Source organism: Microtus pennsylvanicus, chromosome 12 (assembly GCF_037038515.1).
Source record: "Microtus pennsylvanicus isolate mMicPen1 chromosome 12, mMicPen1.hap1, whole genome shotgun sequence".
In the NCBI taxonomy this organism is placed as follows: Eukaryota; Metazoa; Chordata; class Mammalia; order Rodentia; family Cricetidae; genus Microtus; species Microtus pennsylvanicus.
Window position 1 is genome coordinate 17,075,470 of NC_134590.1, and position 19,126 is coordinate 17,094,595.

Genomic DNA, 19,126 nt, shown 5'->3' on the forward strand with positions numbered 1-19,126 from the left:
GGATGGACTATGATGGTGGAATAGCATGCTATGAACACACCAATATCCTCCTGTCATAGTTATAGCCTCATAATCAGGAAGAGTAGCAGACTGCTATAAAGATTCATGTAACAGAACATGGCTGATATTTCCTTATTATCTAGAGCCAACACTGTGCCCTTTGGTAAAAGTGTGACATTGATTTGCAGAGGAAGCACCAGTAACTGGTTATAGGTATCTGTCAAGGAGGTCATTTTTTTTTTTAAAGAAAAACCCTTTATAGTCTAGGTCTTTTATTTCCTTTTGTACAAAAACATGAAACACTTCACGAATTTGCTTGTCATCCCTGCACAGGGGCCATGCTAATCTTCTCTGTATTGTTCCAATTTTAGTATATGTGCTGCCGAAGCGAACACATTATTGACACTTTGCAAGTTGCAATATCAAAATGGAAATCTACAGAAAATAATATGCTTACATACCTCCCCTTCTTCTTCCTATTTTTCTCTTTGTTCTCTGTCAGCTCTACCTCTATACTTCATCACTCTTAACTAGCTATTTAAATGGCTGCTTAGGATCTTACATAAGTTCTCACACTTGTGTGCTAACATTTTACCATCAAACTCTCTCATCAACTTTTACTAGATTACACTTTAAAATTTCTGATTAAGTAAAAATATACAAGTCTACTTCTCTACCATTGAACCCTGTGCTGTTTGTAGTTGCAATAACCTTCACTGACAAAGCAAACATTAATAACAGTCACAGGTGTAACACCAGTGACTTACTAAACTAGTGGCTTCAGTTACCCCACAAAATGATACTAATGAACACTAATGCTAACCAAGTCTTGCTTTCTCCTTTCTCCTCTTGTTCTCTTTTATTCAAACCACGTGTAAAATCAAAATACAAATACCAGCTTATCTAACTCAAATACATGATTCTCCCACTATACTATATGAAAGACTAAGATGAGCACATATTATTTTATGACATCTTTATAATACAGAACTTTCCTCTTTTGCTAAGAAGGTAAAGGATAACTATTTACAAAGAAATTACACGGTTCAAAGAAGAAAGTTCAGACTGGAGGTGAAATTTTAGGCTTTTGAGATTATTGGTTATACTAACTTGCAAATAAAAATGATTATATTTGGATCCTAGGTAGAGTCAGAAGACAGATCCCACACATAACTCAAATGACAGAGAAAATTGAACAACCCGTATAATATTGTACAAATCAAATGGAATAAATCTCTAGAAAGAAAGTTTAATGATCTTAGGTAATTATTTCAGTGAACTAGATGATTGCTGAAGGCTATGAACATGCTTTCTCAATGGGAAGTGAAATACTGCTATTATCATATTTCCATCTGGCTTAAAGTAGAATGAGAACAAATAACATTTCAAATAGAAATGTCACAAATATAAGTTGATATCATATTTTATATTATATAACCTTTATTAGAATATACATATTTAAAAGTGTTCTCTATGAATGATGTAAGAAATCAGAAACAAAGCAGTGTAAGAAAATACCTTTTGTCAATATGCTGGGTTTTTTCTGTTTTTGAGGATGGAGGGTGTAAGTGGAGACTGCTCATTCATTTCCTGAATGCCCAGACCCCAGTAATTACACAGAAACTATATTAATTACAACAATTCTGGCCTGGTGAATCAGGCATATCTTTTTATCTAGCTGTTACATCTTAAATGAATCCATTTCTAGTAATCTGTGTATCACCACGAGGCTGTGGTGTACTGGTAATTTCCTGTATCTATGTCTTTTGACAGCTACATGGCATCTCCCTGACTTGGCCTACTCTTTTTCTATATTTCTGTTTAGATTTTCTGCCTGGCTTTATTCTGCCCTACTATGGCTGAAGCAGCTTCTTTATTAACCAATTATAATAAAACATATTCACAGCATACAGAGGGGAATTCCACACCAGATTGTCTCACATTCTTTAGGCAAGTTCAGCAGTCAACTTTTCTTTGAGTTCTGAATGTTCACTTTATACAGCATATGATCAAGCAAGACTAATTTCTTGCCAAAATGGCTAGCCTTGTCACATTGAAGGCAAATTCCATAACGAGTTTCTTCAATGCCCATCAACCTCTCTGAAGTAATTGGTGCTGCCAGAAGCAGTCTTGTCTCACTGTTAAGAAAAGCCTAAGTTCTTAAAACATTTTAAATGCATCTTCTGTAGGTATTTGAGGTGCTGAATATTGTCTATCTAATTGAAAAGTATCTCTGTATACCTAGAAAACATAACTAAGATGACTACAAGTTTGACTATTATAAGTGACTATTAATCCATAATTTTAATTATATATTGCATTTTTAAATGAGATGCACAAGCACAAAACCTTAAACAAGAGCAAAAATACATATATACAGTGTTACTTGAGGAAGTGCCTTATTGCACATGATGTAAAGAGCTTTGCTGAGAAAAATAGAAGGAAATGTTGCGAGACTAGAGCATGCTCACTTTTGTATTAGTTTTCTTGGAAATCATATGTTGTCGCCTGTGGTATTAGCAATCCAGGAAACTGGCACAAGGACACACAGGGCTGCCAAAGTGTTTCCTAAATGGCTTAAGACATTGGAATAATTTCAACTTTTCATTTCCTGGATTCTCCTTGGCTTAGAATACTCACAGACTTAGAGTGAATATCAACATGAAAACAATAAGCAAACAAACAAGAAACAACAAAATATAATTGTCTTTCCTTTCTCAATTACTATAAAACAGATTTGACTGTCAGGAGTGTCACTCTCTAATATAAATTTAGTGTGATGTCAATGTAATATCTGTTTGAAGAAAATGATGATTAGTTAGTCACATGGTAAAGTTTTTACTTGGAAAAAAATATCTTTTACAGATGGAGAATAATAGAAATACTTACAGATAGAGAAATAATAGAAAAAAGTTAAATAATAAAAAATGACTAGCATCAAAAATAAATAGCTAAATATCAGATATTAAGTTGACAATGAAATTTGGGACCTGCCATTTGTACGTCTTGGCAAACCAAGTGCTTTGAGGCCTCCTTTGTCTTCTGACTATGCATCTTTGTAGATTTGGTGAATTTTTCTCTTTGTTTCTGCCTCCTTGAAAACCTTCTTATTACTGCAAAGAAGAAAAAGAGAGAGAGAGAGAGAAAAGAAAAAGAAAAAACATGGCCCTGCTCTAATTAATCAATGCTAAGATAATTGTTCTATGGAAACAATCGTGATCCAAATGCCTCTCTCCTGAGAACCTGCCATGCACCCCCACTGTCTGTAGAACACGGCGTGTTACTAAGACTACAGCATTCTTTACTCTTCCCTGTCTCTTCAGATCTAATCTTCTGGTCTAGATGAACTGCTTGACCTAGTTTAGTTACTTGTTCCTTACACCTAAAACTCTGCTCATTCCATATTTACCCTTGAATTCTCTCCTACAGGCAGGTCAGCCCAGTCAGTACCAGAACTCATGACTTTGTGCATTCCTTTTCCTCTTTCTTAACCATCTTCTGAAATTAACCGCCTGTCCCTTATCTGTTTCCTGCATTGTATCACATATTTGTTAAAATACTCATTATTCTTCAGAAGTAGGTTTCCTGCCTGCTTTCCTGTGGAGAGCATGTCTGACCTTTAGGATTTGTTTATTACTGCATATGAGCTACTATGTAAACACTTCAAAATACATATTTGATCCAGAATGTCCTTCTTTCCCTTGACAACTGTTATGTTACATGCAGTATTCATGCATGATTATCTTTAGGGTCTGATCATTATCCAGTTATTGTCTTCTTTATAATGTTGAAATTCTTAAGTTTTTGTTGATTCAGACTTGTTCAAAGAGTAATGAGAAATCACCACATAACCTTATATTCTAGACCCTATATCCTTATATTCATATTGTATTCTTTGTTAGCCTCTTCCCTTCCTCTCTTAAGAAAGCTGATATGTTTTGTATTGGATTTAGTCTTATGAATGTGACTTTGAGGCAACAAAAACTCAGAATTTATCCCCTGGAGTGTCTCTACAGCTGATCCCTCCACTGGCCTCTTTCTTTTTGACCAACAGTTCTTTCCTCTGCCCAATACTTTGCTATGATTCTCATTGTCCTAAGTACATTAAAAATAGTATCTGCGTGCATTTACTAGAGAAAATGATGAGGTTTAAATGACATTAGCACTCAGTTATTTCATCTATTATGATCATATTGACTTTCTAAACCCCTTTCCATCTTTCCCTTCCAATTTCACAATTAACTCGCCTTTCCCTATCTAATTTCTGCTTTTACATATCTTGATTTGTAACATAGCTGACATTTCAATCACTGTATAGGCATAGCCTATTCATTTATTCCTGTAATTTCTTCTACTTTTGACACCTACCTTTTCATCATATTTCCTTAGCACCATCTCCCTACTCAGAGTGATTTAATAATCTGTGTTAGAGTACAGTAATAACTTTGTATAATTACATCCTTTAGTTTGTCATTGGATTTATGTTTTCATAATGCTTTGAAATCAATAAAACTTCTGTTCTTAAATCTTTAATATCATTTCATATTTCTAGTGAATCATGTCAATAAAATATCTGAAATTTATAAGCATTCATGATATGTTTTTATCAAATATCTGCCATATTTGCTTATATTGTCTATACTTTATGGATCCTCATAGATAACATAGAGTACCACTTATTGATATTTCAAAATTCTGCTTATTCTTCATGATCTAGCTAAAATAGCAAACTCATCTTTCTACCATCATCAAATATATACCATTTCTATATTTAACAAATTAAATTCTATACATTGAAACAAAAAATGCTACATTAAAACTGAGGGTTTTTTTTCCCAAAACAAAATCTTAGAAGAGTTAAAATATGGGCTGTAGAATTTACATGTGACCGAATAAAATTACTTGTGAGACAGATGAGGAGTATGATAACTTTGCTATGAAAAATAACAGGACTGAACAAGTTACTTGAACATTTGCTGTCTCAATTTCCTAAATGTTAAATGAGAGAAAAGAGCAACTTAAACTTGCATTGTTAAGGGGCTGGAGAGATGTCTCAGTGGCTGCTCTTCCAGAGGTCCTGAGTTCAATTCCCAGCAACCACATGGTGGCTCACAACTATCTGTAATGAAATCTGGCGTCCTCTTCTGGCATGTTGGCATACACGGAGGCAGAATGTTGTATACATAATAAATAAATAAATCTTTAAAAATTGCTTTGTTAAAAAATATGATACTTCTAATGTATCTAGTGGCTGATATATGCATAACATTAAGTAAAAAACAATCTGTAATCACTATTAGGGTTATTATAACTTAAGTAGAAAAAATAACTGTTTATTAAATAATTAAATCTCTATGGCTATATTCAAGAAAAAGGCAGAACGAAAGGAAGGAATGATAGAGAGAGAGAGAGAGAGAGAGAGAGAGAGAGAGAGAGAGAGAGAAGAGAAGAGAAAGCAGAGTAGACAACACATTTACTGGTGTTGGTTGTAGAAACTTGAGGCTTTGTTTAGCCAGGAATTAGGCTAAACAGTTGTACCTTTTTGCAAACTTTTTGATACAGATTCATAGCTTTATTTTTATACAATTTTACAGATCCCTTCTCTGATTTATTTTATTACCGTATGAAATACATCCCTTTGTGTAGTAAATACTGATTTGAAGTATTAATTTTTCCCAAGTCAGGCAAATGTGAGTGACAAAGAGTTTGCTGTACATGACTAGGCTCCTGTGTCATTGTTGAGTTCTCAGTGCTCAGGTGAAGATGAAATCCTGACCTATGTAAAGCTCTGGTTATCTCCGATGTCTAGGTATGATTGCTCTGCAACTGAGGTTAAAGCCCCCATAAGGTGCAAAGAGAACTGAGTCTACAGCAACTGGTACTAGAGTGGAGGGCCAGCCAGGTTTTTTTTTTTTTAAGTATTTGAACAATTGCATTTCCTGGATGAGTTTGCTCCACCAGCTTCTGAATTGTTGCCTTGTTTAATGTACCCCAGAATTTCTTAGGACAGATAATAGAAAGAAACCATTTTCCAATCATGTGGATTTCTTGGAATTGAAGGGACTTCTTGAATGTCTTACAAGCCACAAAATTAGCATATCATTAACTATAGTATAAATACAGTCGCAGAAGCAGATAGACCATCATCTTCCCAGCTTCACCTTGACTCTTGTCCTCCACTAAAGGTAAGAATTTCAGAGGTGATATTTACATACTATTTTCATGATTTATTTGAAACTAGACTAGGTTATGGAAATAATATAATTACTTAAAATAAAGTTGTTTGAAATTAGATTTTGAAAGAAGTGAAGAGATTATTTTAAAACTTAGGGTTAAAAATGCAGAAATGACTATAAAGATTTTATACAAATTATAATGACTACTGGCTTCATGAAAATGAGAATAAGTAATAATAAATAGAAGGACAGTAAATATATTAAGAGGGGACTGAAAATTGATTTCTTAAATGCATATCTCATTTGATTTGATGTATTTTAGTTTAAAAAGGCACCCAAATTATATCACAGAAAGATAGATATTTACTAGGCAACAATTATAAGCAGCAAATTCCATGTTTTTAAACAAGAGGATTGTAACCATAAAACTAGTCCACGATCTTAGATCCTTTATCTAGCTTATAATATTTCAGAAAACATTATGACATGTGTAAAATAGAAACAAAGCCTTCTACTTGTGAAAGTAGAAAAGTCAGATATTACTTAGAAGCAGTGATCATGGAAATATGATTGGGTAAAAGAAAAGCAACTTGTAGTGTACCAGATAACAATGAAGTTCTAGAATAAAAATGGGCATATAAAATGGTAAGAATAACATATAGAAATGCAGTGGAATTCTCCCCACATGCGTAATCTACAACAGTACAACTTTCTTTTAAACTAGGACAATTAAATTAGGTGGAATAGGTTTTAGATAAAGAAAGGTTAGTAATAAATTATGAAACACCCATCAGAAAAAAAACATATTATCACAGAGGGAATAATTTTCAACCATCAAGTATTGGAAAGAATGCTTTTTAAATATATTTAAAATTTTATTTTCATGCTGAGATCACCCATAAGCAACACAACAGTTTATACACATTGTCTACCAATTCACTCTAGAAGTGAGGTTCCCTAGTGCTGAGATATTCTTATTTTGTTCACTGACTGGCCACCTGTAAGTGCTAAATAGTTTTAAATAAATGATTATTAAATAGTTCCAAAGTTATGACTTCTTTGTAGCGTTTGTAAAGCATCCATACACCTGTTAACAAAGAGATCTAATAAAAATGAAGGGAAGAGAACAGTGAGCCGAAAATCCTCCTGGTGCTGCTGAAGTCTGAATTTGATGTTTAGCAACAGCAGTGCTTAGGAGCCAGAGTAGAAATTGACTTTAATTGACTGACCAATCTCTTACAACTTCTTCATCTTTTCATTCCCAGGACTCGACAACCATGAAGGTCTTCATCCTTGCCTGCCTTGTGGCACTTGCTCTCGCAAGTGAGGTGTGTAAAGAAACTTCCTAACTTATTAAGATGTAGGGAATGGTCTGCTCACTTATAGACAATAACAGCAGTGACCACTATGTATAGAATTAATGGAGAGTTTCAGATGTTTATTTAATCACTGCTTCTTTGAGGGTCACGTGGTATCTCAAGATTTCTGTAGGGTCTCAAAGTTGGAACCAATGCTTCCTGCACTATTGTACCACCAGTTCTCTAACAGGAAGGAAAACAGATGAAACAGACAACAAAACAAGGCAATAGGGCTTCTTTTTGTCACTCATCAAAAACAATGCTCACGTTTATCTAATATAAGAATGTACCAATAAAAGTTTACTAAAAATATCAGAGAGATGGTCAATGTAAGTTTTCAAGACATAAAAGGCATATAACAACTTTTTTGCTTTTTAAGTTTCTGAAAGAGGTAGATGACAGAAAAGTCAAATAGGAAGCATGTTTAGTAGCAGGGTATATAGAGTCACTAATAATGGTTTTCTTTGTTTATTTTTTTTCCAAAAGGAAACACTCAGCGTTTCCTCTGAGGTAAGAGGTTTACCCTAAGCTAACTACGGTTTTAATAATATGGAACTTCTAAATAGTTCTATAAATTAAAATACATGTACTATTATTGTTTTATATACTGAGAGCATTTCTAGCAGTGAGGTAAGGCAATTGTCGCTCACAGCCAGCTTCTAAACTTAGAAGAGTGAAGAGCTGCCCTTCGGCCTAGTTAGATTGTCCTAGGTCACTATAACATATGCCTCAGGTAAATATGCTTTGCAATATATTAGGGCAGAAAAATATCTAGATTGCTGCATATTCTATAACATACCAAGTTAGTTTCTCATTTGAAATTTTTTCATTGCCCCTTTTTTTTATTTGAGAAGCTAACCATCGAATTCTCTGCCAAGAGCTCTCCCCAGTTTGATCTATGTTTTAATGTTTACTATGTGCCTTTTGTGGATCACTTTGCCTAGGAACTACAGCTTGAACTAAAGACAGATGCCAATAGAAATAACATCTGCTCTCTATAGTGCATAGGCCTGTTTGCAGAAGGATGCATTTGGTTATTAAACAGTCATTTAGGTAAATAAAAAGAAGTGAGATGTAATGTAGTCCTAAATCTACCTGAGAGCATCACATTGATGTCTTTACTTTGAACTACTTATTCACATGTAATGCCCTTTGATTTTCAGAAAAAGTATATACTTTTCAGAATTCTACAAATGCCTCAGAGGAAGTATTTATTTCTCATAGTTTATTTGCAGACTAATATATTAGCAAGTGAACTAACAGTAGCTACTGTAATATGTAGGCATCTGTGCTTTAGGTTTTAAGAATCAAATGGAATTTAAAGAGCATTTGTAGGTAGAGAAAGAACCATGGTTGTGGAGGGAATTACCACTGTTTATATGTCTCTTTATATACTATACTAATGAATTCACTTTTCTCTCTTGACTACACTCATCTTTCTTGTATAGAATAAGTTCATACAGAATGTCAAAATAATTTAAATACAAGTTTCCTCAAATTTCCCATTAGTAATGCATTAACACAGCCCACCAAGTACCTTAATCTTAAATATACATTGAAAATACCATTTACGCAGTAAAAGCTAATGATTCTTTTTTTTTAATTATTTGAAGGAATCTACTGAAACTATCAATGAGGTAAACCCACTATATTTAATATCCATGCTTTATTTTGGGAGATTAAAATTTGGGATTTTTAATGTACACTTTGTTTCTAACAGAAACTTCAGATGGTAGAGCAAATGGAACAGCTGCAAGCAAAGGTAAATAGCTCATGGAAAATTTATGTCTTGGTTTTGTGACGTGTGATACCAGAAAATAATTGTACCATGTCTATTCATAGTAAACAAAGGTCATATACCAGTGCTATGAAAGCACACTCAGGTGTCAACAGATTTTCTAAATCATGATTGCAGTTAATAGTGGTATTATATGTTCTCAATTATTAACATAAGCATTTCTCATGTGGAAGCCATTTTCCTTTTATTGTCTAAATGAATATGTTGATGAGGAGTGAGATACAGAACAGCTGAAGGCAGCACTGCTCGCGCTCTGATATAAAGAAGAAGAGGTTGCCTTCAAATCAGTGGTTTTCTGAATAGCATCTAGTTACACTATTCAATCATACTTATGACCATATATTCAACTCAGCATAGTAATTTAACTTTGATAGTTCATGTTTCTTCAGTAAATTACTTGATGTTCACATCATATTTTCTAAATAAAATTAAAATTTTAGAGATCGATACCTCTTGAAAAGGTAAAGAAAATTATTTTTTTTTTTGCCAAAAGAAGTCATTCTACTAGTTGACCAATATTAAGTGACTCACAGAATTTAGTCACAAATTGAGGCTGATTTTTCCTCTTAAAACCAAATAAAATAAACTTTAGCCTTGTCCCACTAAACCTTTTAAAATTAATTTGCCTTCAATTATAAAAAAAATATGTTTTTTTATTATCAGTCTGCAAAGGTTGAGAAGTCAAAGCTCTTGCATACCTATGAATATGTAACTACACATGTAGGCATGACTAGGGAACAAGAGAAGAGTCTAAAAAATTGTGAACATCAATTTCATTTTGCACTATGATTCATTTATGATGAGAATAGGCTAGGGTAAAATCCGTTAAGAACACTGTACTTAATTTCTTAATATGACCCAAGAGGATGTCTTCCTATTTTGTTCATTTTCAAAAAAAAAAAACTTCTGAGCTTGCTTATTACTCTGTACCCAGACTTGCCTAGAATGCACCATTTACTTCAGGTTGATCTCAAAGTTATAGAAATCCTCCTACTTCAAACTCTCAACTGAAAGATCTAGAGGCATTAGACACCATACCCGGCCAGGGTCAAGACAGTTCCTTAAGCAAAAGCCTTTGCTCAATTATCAATGGTTAAAAGATTATTAATAAATTAAGAAGGATGATGTTGCTGAATCGTGCACTAAAAGGTTCTTTTCTTTTTAGGAAGTGCTCCAGGATAAAGTCCACCCCTTCATTCAGTCACAACCTCAGGCCTTTCCTTATGACCAGCCCATCTCCTGCACTCCCTTTGCACAAAACACCCAGCAGATTGCTCAACCACTACCTATTGCTCAGCCCCCTGTAGTGCCTTCTCTTGGGCCTGTCCTTTCTCCTGAACTGGAAGCTTTCCTTAAAGCTAAAGCCACCATCCTTCCCAAGCACAAAGCCGCATCCGCTCTTAACTCTGAAACTCTGCTCCACCTGATTAACCCTCAAGTCCTTGCTTATCTTGCAAACCAGCACATTCCTCAGGCTCAGGTCCAGGCTCTGGCACAGGCCCTGCAGGCTTTTCTTCAGACTCCCGTGGTTTCTTCTCAGACCCAGCTGACTATTCCTCAGTCCAAAGTTCTGTACCTTCTCCAGCAAGTAGCACCCTTCCTTCAAACAGATATGCCCGCCCAAGCCCTTCTTCAGTACCTAGATGTTCTGCTTAACCCCGCCCTCCAGTTTCCTGCCAATCAGCCACCTCAACCCATCACTGTGAGTCCAAATTTACTTCCTGTGAAATTCCCCTCAAAATGTGCATATGATAACGCTAAGAGAAGAAATGGGAGTTGTAGAATGGAGGAAGAGATGTATAATTCATCCATAAGTAGAAAATCCTCAATGTGGGCTACAAAATAGAGTCGCCTGGAGATCTTCACTTCCACCTAATCCCAGTGCCTAGCACCTTACAGACTCTGAAATAACTGTTATGATTGTCAAGACAAAAGTCATGGTCTGTTGGAAGTGGACAATTCCAAGAATGCTGACTTAACAGGTTGACTTAAAATTCTGATTTCAAGAGTATTAAGGCTGACTAGACCACAGTTAAACATGGCAATTTATTAGATTGAATAGCAAAGTTTCTTCAGCAGAGTTCTCAAATTTCCTTGTGCATATTTATTATCCACATATTGCAGTTTATTTGTTATTATAGTATATGTGCATGGGGTCAAAAGATTGAGTTGTTTAATTTGTTCTATAGATACACTTTAGGCAGGCGCAACATTAAAAGGGAAAAATTACACTTATTTATTTGTATTTGCTTGAATTTAGGTCTAAGAGGATTTCCAAGATAATATCTCCTCCTCATTTTTGGTAAGTTTCTAGAAATTCAAGGTCAGAGTGAATTTTTGTACTTGACATCTTTTTATATTTCATTATTTTATATAAACATGGCAGAGTAGCAAATTTAATCACAGTATTAATTTATTTATCACTGTGGTCTCACTGGTTGACAGCTTCTTACCAATGTGACATGAGGCATAGTTTAAATTTCAAGGAAATTTTAATTTTATTTTTGTCACTAATATAGATCTGTCTCATTCAAAAATCTTTTATCTTTACATTTTATATAATTAAGATAAAAGAAAGCCTATTCACTGCATACGAGTTTTATGCCTCTGAGGAAAGGAACATAGTGTACCTTTATAAAGCAATTGCTTTGTGTGTACTGCAACTGGCGAAAGGTGAATGAATATAAAACCATGATTCTCAACCTGTGGTTAGAGACCCCATTGGGAGGGACAGATCCTTCCTTTCACACGAGTCACATGTTGGATAGCCTGCATATCAGATATTTACATTGTGATTTAAAACAGTAGCAAAATTACAGTTATGAAATAGCAATGAATTAAATTTATGGTTGGGGGTCACCAACGCATGAGGAACTGTACTAAAGGGTCACAGCATTAGGAAGGTTGAGAACCACTGACTTGAAAATCAGAACTGATTCTACTTTCTTTTTTCCCACAGAATTGACTGAGACTGGAAATGAAACAACTTTTTCATCTTCGGATCATGCTACAAAAAATGTTATACTTTTGAATGAGTCTACATGGAAAAAATTTATTCTTTTATTTATTCTATGTATAATACGGCATTGATTTCATCTGAATTTGACGCATGAATTCTTTATGCTTTTGAACTGTATTTCATATAATATCATAAAAGTTACATACTGAGGTAAAAATTCATGTCAATAATGTATACAAAATAGTTTGTGAAATTGAGAACCCATTTCCTTTCCAGTCATTTCAATAAACAATCCTTTAGGCATATTTAAATGGTCTTGTCTTTATTGCAGTTTTCAAACTTTCTAAATATTGTTTGGTTTTAATGCAAACTGTTCATGGATGTTAAAAATTATCATATAACTAACTGCCTTGGGAATGCACAGCAGTATTTCTTGAATTTGAAGGTTGAGGCTTGGTAGCCAAGAGTCCAAGGCCAGGCTGCCCAACATATGAGATCTAAGTTTGCTAGGCTACCTGGTGATACCTTGTCTAAGAGAAAACAAAATAAAGCAGAAATACATTTAAAAATCTAAAAGAAGAAAGTAGATATACCAATGATAAATATGGAAGAACATTAAAAAATCAAATGCAATATTTAAAATGATGACTACGCCTTTAATCCCAGCACTCAGGAGGTAGAGGCAGGCGAATCTCTGTGAGTTCGAGGCCAGCCTGGTCTACATGAGCTAGTTCCAGGACAGGAACCAAAAAGCTATGGAGAAACCCTGTCTCGAAAATTAAAAGAAAATGATGACTAAACATAAATCAAGGTGCAGAGGAAAATTTAGATTGATGTATATCCTTTTTGCTTCCTCAAATTTTGGTTCATACTTATTTTCCTTCGCAGTTTTGCATCTGTGACTTCCACTGAAGTAGATCCTATACTAGGTGGTACATTTTGTAGTCATTCTAGAAAGATTATTGCAAATCTGAAATCTGTGGCACACCTCTGTCACATGGCAGCTAAGTGGTGTTCAGTGAGATGTTTATTTTCTCAACTTCAAATTTCGCATCTATAAAGTAATAGACAAAATCTCACTAAAGTCTTGATAGTGCATTAGCAATATTGGTAAGGAACCACAGAGAACACTGTAGAATCTCATGGTGGCTCTGCTCTTCCAATGTCTTTTCACCAGTATATCAGTAGTCTACCACAAGCCGAACTGTATCAGCCACAATTGCCCATCACAAGCAAATCAGTAATCAAAACTGTATCAGCCACAATTGCCCACCAGCAACATATCAGTAGGCTACCACAAGCCGAACTCTATCAGCCACAACTGCCCATCACTAACATATCAGTAGTCTACCCCCAGCAGAATTGTATCAGCCACAATGGCCCAGTAAAGAAAGTTGTATGTGATGCTCTGATCACTATATCTGTGGTTATGCAGTGACTGTTACATTGTGATGGGTGCTCTCTCTTTATAGCAACTTTTTTCATTTATACAATTTTTTTCATCTATATACTTTTTATTATACATTCAATCTCCTGAATTTATGCCATGACTGGTATTTAGCAATTGATACTTCTCATATCTTCAGTGTTTTCCCTCCCTTAATATCCTGTAATTGTAATGAAAACCTTTATGTGCTGAAGTTTGTATCTTAAAAGGAAAATCTCTTTAATGTAGTACTTTTAAATTGTTTTCACTTCTTTGACCCACTCCAGATGGAGCTTTTAACGTTAAACTCACTCCAGGCACGTTTTTGCTCCTCTCTCTTCTCTCTCTCTCTCTCTCTCTCTCTCTCTCTCTCTCTCTCTCTCTCTCTCCGTCCCTCTCTCTCTCTCTCTCTCCCTCCCTTCCTCCCTCTCTCTCTCTCTCTCTCTCTCTCTCTCTCTCTCTCTCTCCCCCCGTCCCTCCCTCCCACCCTCTCTCTCTCTCTCCCCCCCCTCTCTCTCTCTCTCTCTCTCTCTCTCTCTCTCTCTCTCTCTCTCTCTCACACACACACACACACACACACACTGTTGTTTTTGAAGACCTTCAATAGCTGTCATCTCACTCACCATCTGTCATTTGTCCGGTGTCCCTGTAATATTTGATAAATTTGTATATTCTTATTATTTAAAAATGCTTATCTTCATTTGAAATTTCTAACCATATCAACTTTGATCTAGTGTAACTCTCCTGCAATTCTCATCCGTTCTTGTGTAAGTTTTGCTGCTACGCAGTACTCTAAGGATGGGTCTGACCCTGAGTGACCACTATCAGGTTGCCAAGTCCTAGTATAACCTGCGTCATGTTTCAAGCTATGTAAGTATACTTGCCAGGTTTAAATGGAAGAACCACAGGCTTACTTAAACATAGTCTTTCTGAATTACATCTTTCTGTCCCTGTTGCCTAATCTTTGAAATACAATTAACATTTTATTTTTAAAGTTTCGTGGTATTCATTAAAAATCAGTACATGAATAACTATTAAAATGCTTACTGAGAGACATGTGATGTACTGTTGTCAACTATTACTCACAAAATACTGAAACTCTGATGAAAAATATCCATTATATTACTCATCAAATACTACAGCCATTGTAAAGAAATTGATTTTTTTAATTAAAATTTCCCCAAGGACATTTCATCTCACAGTTCATATCATACCATAGGATAACTAGATTTTTAAGATGGAACATTTTTCTGATTTTTTATATTAGTTTTTTTAGAATTTACTACAAAGTATTTTGGTCATTCTCAGCCCTGTCTTCCCTATACTGTTCTCAGATCTGCCTCTATTTCCCAGCCCACTCAATGGTATTTTATTTTAACCTATCAAATCCAGTTTGTGCTGCTCATATACTCTAGGATCTTGGCCCATCTTTGGAGGGTGGTCAACCCACTAGTGAATGCACACTTAATAAAAATAATTCTCCTCTCACTGGCTATTAGTTGCCAAGATCTTCTTAGCTAGAGATGAGGGTTCCGGCTTCATCCCCACTTGTTCCTGGGAGTTTTGTCTGTCTTGAGATTTCAGAGGTCTTTCATGCTGTCTCAAACACTGAGGATTAAGAGGTGCAACTGCCATGAATTCAGTGTCATCTTTGGGGCTTCCTTGTCTAATAATGTTGTGTCAGGGCTCTTCTTTGATGTTTTTTATATCTGATTGCCTGATTATTTTATATATTCATTCTTATCCTACAGCTTCTTTCTTTATATATATTATGGCTTCCAGTTTAGTGTTTTAATGGGATTTCTGATGTGTGTATGAGTGTGTTTCTGTTAATTGTGCCTTCTCCTGGGCCCTTTTCCTTTTGCTTGCTTATTTTTTTCAGTTGCAAAGAGTTAGTTTTTGTTTTTTATTCTTTTCTTTTTTTTATTATAGAAGTCTGATTTTTTTTAAATTGAGAGATACAAAGAAGATGGGAGGTGAGGAAATAAGAAACTATGAGGAGTGGAGGGAGGAAATTATAATCAGAATAGAGTATGTGAGAAAAATTATTTTTAATATAAAAGTATACATAAAAACTTCATATATCATACAGGCAAAAGTTGAGAGCATGGGAGAGGGTGGAAGAGGGAGGGGGAGAGAGAGGTGAGAAGGGGAGAGTTGGGGAGAGCTTGCGGGAGTGGATTGGTTGAGATTGAGGATGGATTTGGGAGCAGAGAAGGAGATATCTTAATTGAGGGAGCCATTTTGGGGTTGTCAAGAGGCTTGGCTCTGGAGGGGTTCCCAGGAGTCCACGGGGATAATCCCAGCTAGGACCCTGGGCAGTAGAGGAGACGGTGCCTGAACTGGCCTTGTCCTGTAGTCAGACTGATGACTATCTTGAATATCACCATAGAACCTTCATTCAGCGACAGATGGAGACAGAGACAGAGATCCACATAGGAGCACTGGACTGAGCTCACAAGGTCCAGTTGAAGAGGAGAAGGAGGGAGAATATGAGCAAGAAAGTCAAGACCACGAGAGGTTGGTTCACTCACTGAAACAGTGTGCCTGAGCTAGTGGGAGCTCACCAACTCCAGCTGGACTGGGAACGAACGAGAATGGGATCAAACTGGATCCTCTGAATGTGGCTGACAATCGGGGCAGACTGAGAGACCAATGATAATGGCACTGGGATTTGTCTCTACTGCATGTACTGGCTTTTTGGGATCCTATTCTCTTTGGATGCATACCTTCCTAAGCTTGGATATAGGGCCTTGGAATTCCCACAGGGCAGGGTACCTTGCCCTCTCTTAGGAATGAAGGGGAAAGGGTGTGTGTGTGTGGGGGGGAGCAGAAGGGATTTGGGAGGGGGAGGAATTGGAAATTTTGATTGGTATTATTTATAAAGTAATAAAAAAGAGAAAAACAATAAAAAAGATTGAGGCAGGAGTATCATTTATCATCATACTTCCGGTAAAAGAGCACTAATTTAATTATGGGGAAAATCAACAAATAGAAATATAAGATACATAGATTGTGTATTTTCAGACTATGTGACTATTGAAGTATAATAACTCAGAGACCTAAGTCACCACACAGCAAAGAACCGTGCCAGGGAATGCAGCAGTCATGCATACGCTTAAAAACATTCCAAGTTGTGACATGCAGTAAACTACACTATGGCAGGAGGAGTTCTACAAAAAAACTGCTTAGGTAAAAGCAAGCCAAGCTGGCAGGGTTGAGAGACTTTCTGGGCCATGGACTGGCTAGGCCATTAGGCCAACCACCCGGTAGGCATGGAGTTCAAATCCACATGGTCACCAAATGAAGAAAGATGATTAAAAGAAATCCCACACTACCTCAGAATTGAGAAATAGATGGTTATTTATTTATTTAGGGGTAGACTCACAAATAAGAATCCTCTGCTTGAACAGAGATCAGAAACCAAATCCCACAGCCAGAAAAAAGAGGCTGGATGTATGCTCTGCATCAGCTTATATAGTATAAGAGGCCATGACCCAGTGGGTGGGTAACCACTGGCTATGAGACTTCCTGTAGCAGGGTGGAATGGAATAATTTGAAAGAATGAGGAGGGGAAAAAGTGGGAACTTTAATTAGTATATATAATGAAAAAAGACAGTTTGTTTTATTTTTAAAAAATAAAATTAAAAATGAGCAACACCCCCCAAACAAGAAAACAAAATAAAAACCATCCTCAAAAGAAATGAAACAAACACCAAACTTGGAAAAATAAAATTAAAATCTTGAGAAGTCCATTATATTTTGGTCGATTACTTCAGAACACAAGGCCTGTTGTGGAGTGGCTAATTTGCCCAATGTCACTCTCTTAGAGAAAACTCATTTTCCTTCCCCCATAGGTATAAGTGACAGTTCAGTAGTTAACTTCCACCCTAGTGGCTAGGTTTTTATTCATCTATTTATTCATTTTTTAAATATAAAAACTAAAATATAATAGGGTAAAACAAACACTATCACATTGAAGTTGGACAAGATAAACCAACAGAAGGAAAAGAGCCCTAGAGAAGGTACAAAGATCAGAGATATAGTTACTTGTGCCCTAGGAATCCCATAAAAACATTATTTTCAATAAAAGGAAAAATATATATGTAGACATCATTCTTTGAAATAGTTCAGTGGATTAAGTTGTTCATTGGAAATCCTTATGTTGGAATGTGGATATCAAATTTAAATAAGAATAGTAGACTTATAAGACTTGTAGGAGTTAATTTTGGAAATGTTGATATCAGAAATTACTTAATAATGAGAATCATATAATTCTTAAAACAATGACTAAGATGTATAGTCCTAGTCTGCAGTTCTGACTCAGCCACAGAAGTAAGATGTGACTGCCTCGCTGAATAAGGTACCGAGCCACGTGGCTCTAGCATAGACAAGAATAATGGACTAATAAAGTTATAAGAGTTAATAAGAAACCTGAGCTAATAGGCCAATCAATTCATAACTAATTTAGATCTCTGTGTGATTTCTTTGGGACTTAATGATTGTGGGAACCAGGCAGGACAGAAATTCAGACAACAGAATGGTGCCCATGTTCACAACTGTATCTACATAAAGCCCGAGAAAGCTTGAGGAGTATTTCTAGACAGAAAAGAATAAAGTTAAGCACAGTTTATTGATAGCAGCATTTTTTTTCAGGTGGGCTCTGTTTGTTAGAGACAAATGTGTCTCATTTAAGGGAGGATTCTTAACTCAGATTTAGCTGTAAAACCTTGTAGCTCTTTTAAGAGGTCCTGTCACTAAACACTTAAATGGTATTGTTGAAAAGCTGACTGCATGCTTTTTGGTTTTCAGCCGTAGCAGGAAAAAAGCCATGCTGCTTTAAAATGCCAGCTTTCTAGGCCATCCTGCCAATGCAAGCTCTGACTCTTTCAGGAAGGAGGTCTGGCTACAGAGCATTTGAGTGTGGTTTGTAAGCAGACTGCTGCAGCTTGCTGCTGGCGGGGACCTTGAAACACTGTAGAGTTGTGGCATAAACATGGCTATATCTGGTACCTCTGCCATGCGGCTGGAATCGCAGAAAGCTAAGGAATGGGGTGGATCCAGTCATCAAATCCACAGCTTTAATCCTCTCCATATTGCTTTGCAAATTAAAGACTCACGTGATCAGAAAAAGAAAGATATACAGTAAAGATAGAGTCAAAGGAAAAGAAAACCTCTAAATGGTTTACAGTGTGTTTAAATATATATACAGGCTTGGGAGAGAAAAGAAAAAGTTAAAGTCATTAAAATAAAACAGAAAGAGAGTAGTTGGGTGTGGTTGCACACATCTTTAATCCCAACACTTGGGAGACAGAGGCAGACAGACCTCTGTGAGTTCAAGATGTGGTGGCGCACACCTTTAACCCCAGTGCTTGGGAGGCAAAGACAGGCAGATCTCTGTGAGTTCAA

At 35.9% G+C, this 19,126-nt stretch overlaps 1 protein-coding gene and 1 non-coding gene across 2 annotated transcripts; one reads left to right on the plus strand and one right to left on the minus strand.

The window, feature by feature from the left end:
• Positions 1 to 288: 288 nt before the first annotated feature.
• On the minus strand, positions 289 to 395 carry LOC142833245 (U6 spliceosomal RNA). The gene has a single exon (XR_012907374.1). It is a non-coding gene; the product is annotated as a U6 spliceosomal RNA (small nuclear RNA).
• Positions 396 to 7,453: 7,058 nt separating this feature from the next.
• Positions 7,454 to 11,178, plus strand: Csn2 (casein beta). Its single transcript, XM_075942786.1, has 5 exons — positions 7,454 to 7,504; positions 8,021 to 8,044; positions 9,148 to 9,171; positions 9,255 to 9,296; positions 10,498 to 11,178. Exons 1-5 carry the CDS (start codon positions 7,454 to 7,456, stop codon positions 11,176 to 11,178), a joined length of 822 nt encoding a protein of 273 aa, XP_075798901.1.
• The last annotated feature ends 7,948 nt before the right edge of the window (positions 11,179 to 19,126 follow it).

Excerpts from the sequence above, each read along its gene's own strand:
- Csn2 (XM_075942786.1), top strand. The coding sequence starts at position 7,454 with ATGAAGGTCTTCATCCTTGCCTGCCTTGTGGCACTTGCTCTCGCAAGT. Across the intron at positions 7,505-8,020 it reads CACTTGCTCTCGCAAGTGAG|GAAACACTCAGCGTTTCCTC; the intron begins GTGTGTAAAGAA and ends TTTTTCCAAAAG. Across the intron at positions 8,045-9,147 it reads CACTCAGCGTTTCCTCTGAG|GAATCTACTGAAACTATCAA; the intron begins GTAAGAGGTTTA and ends AATTATTTGAAG.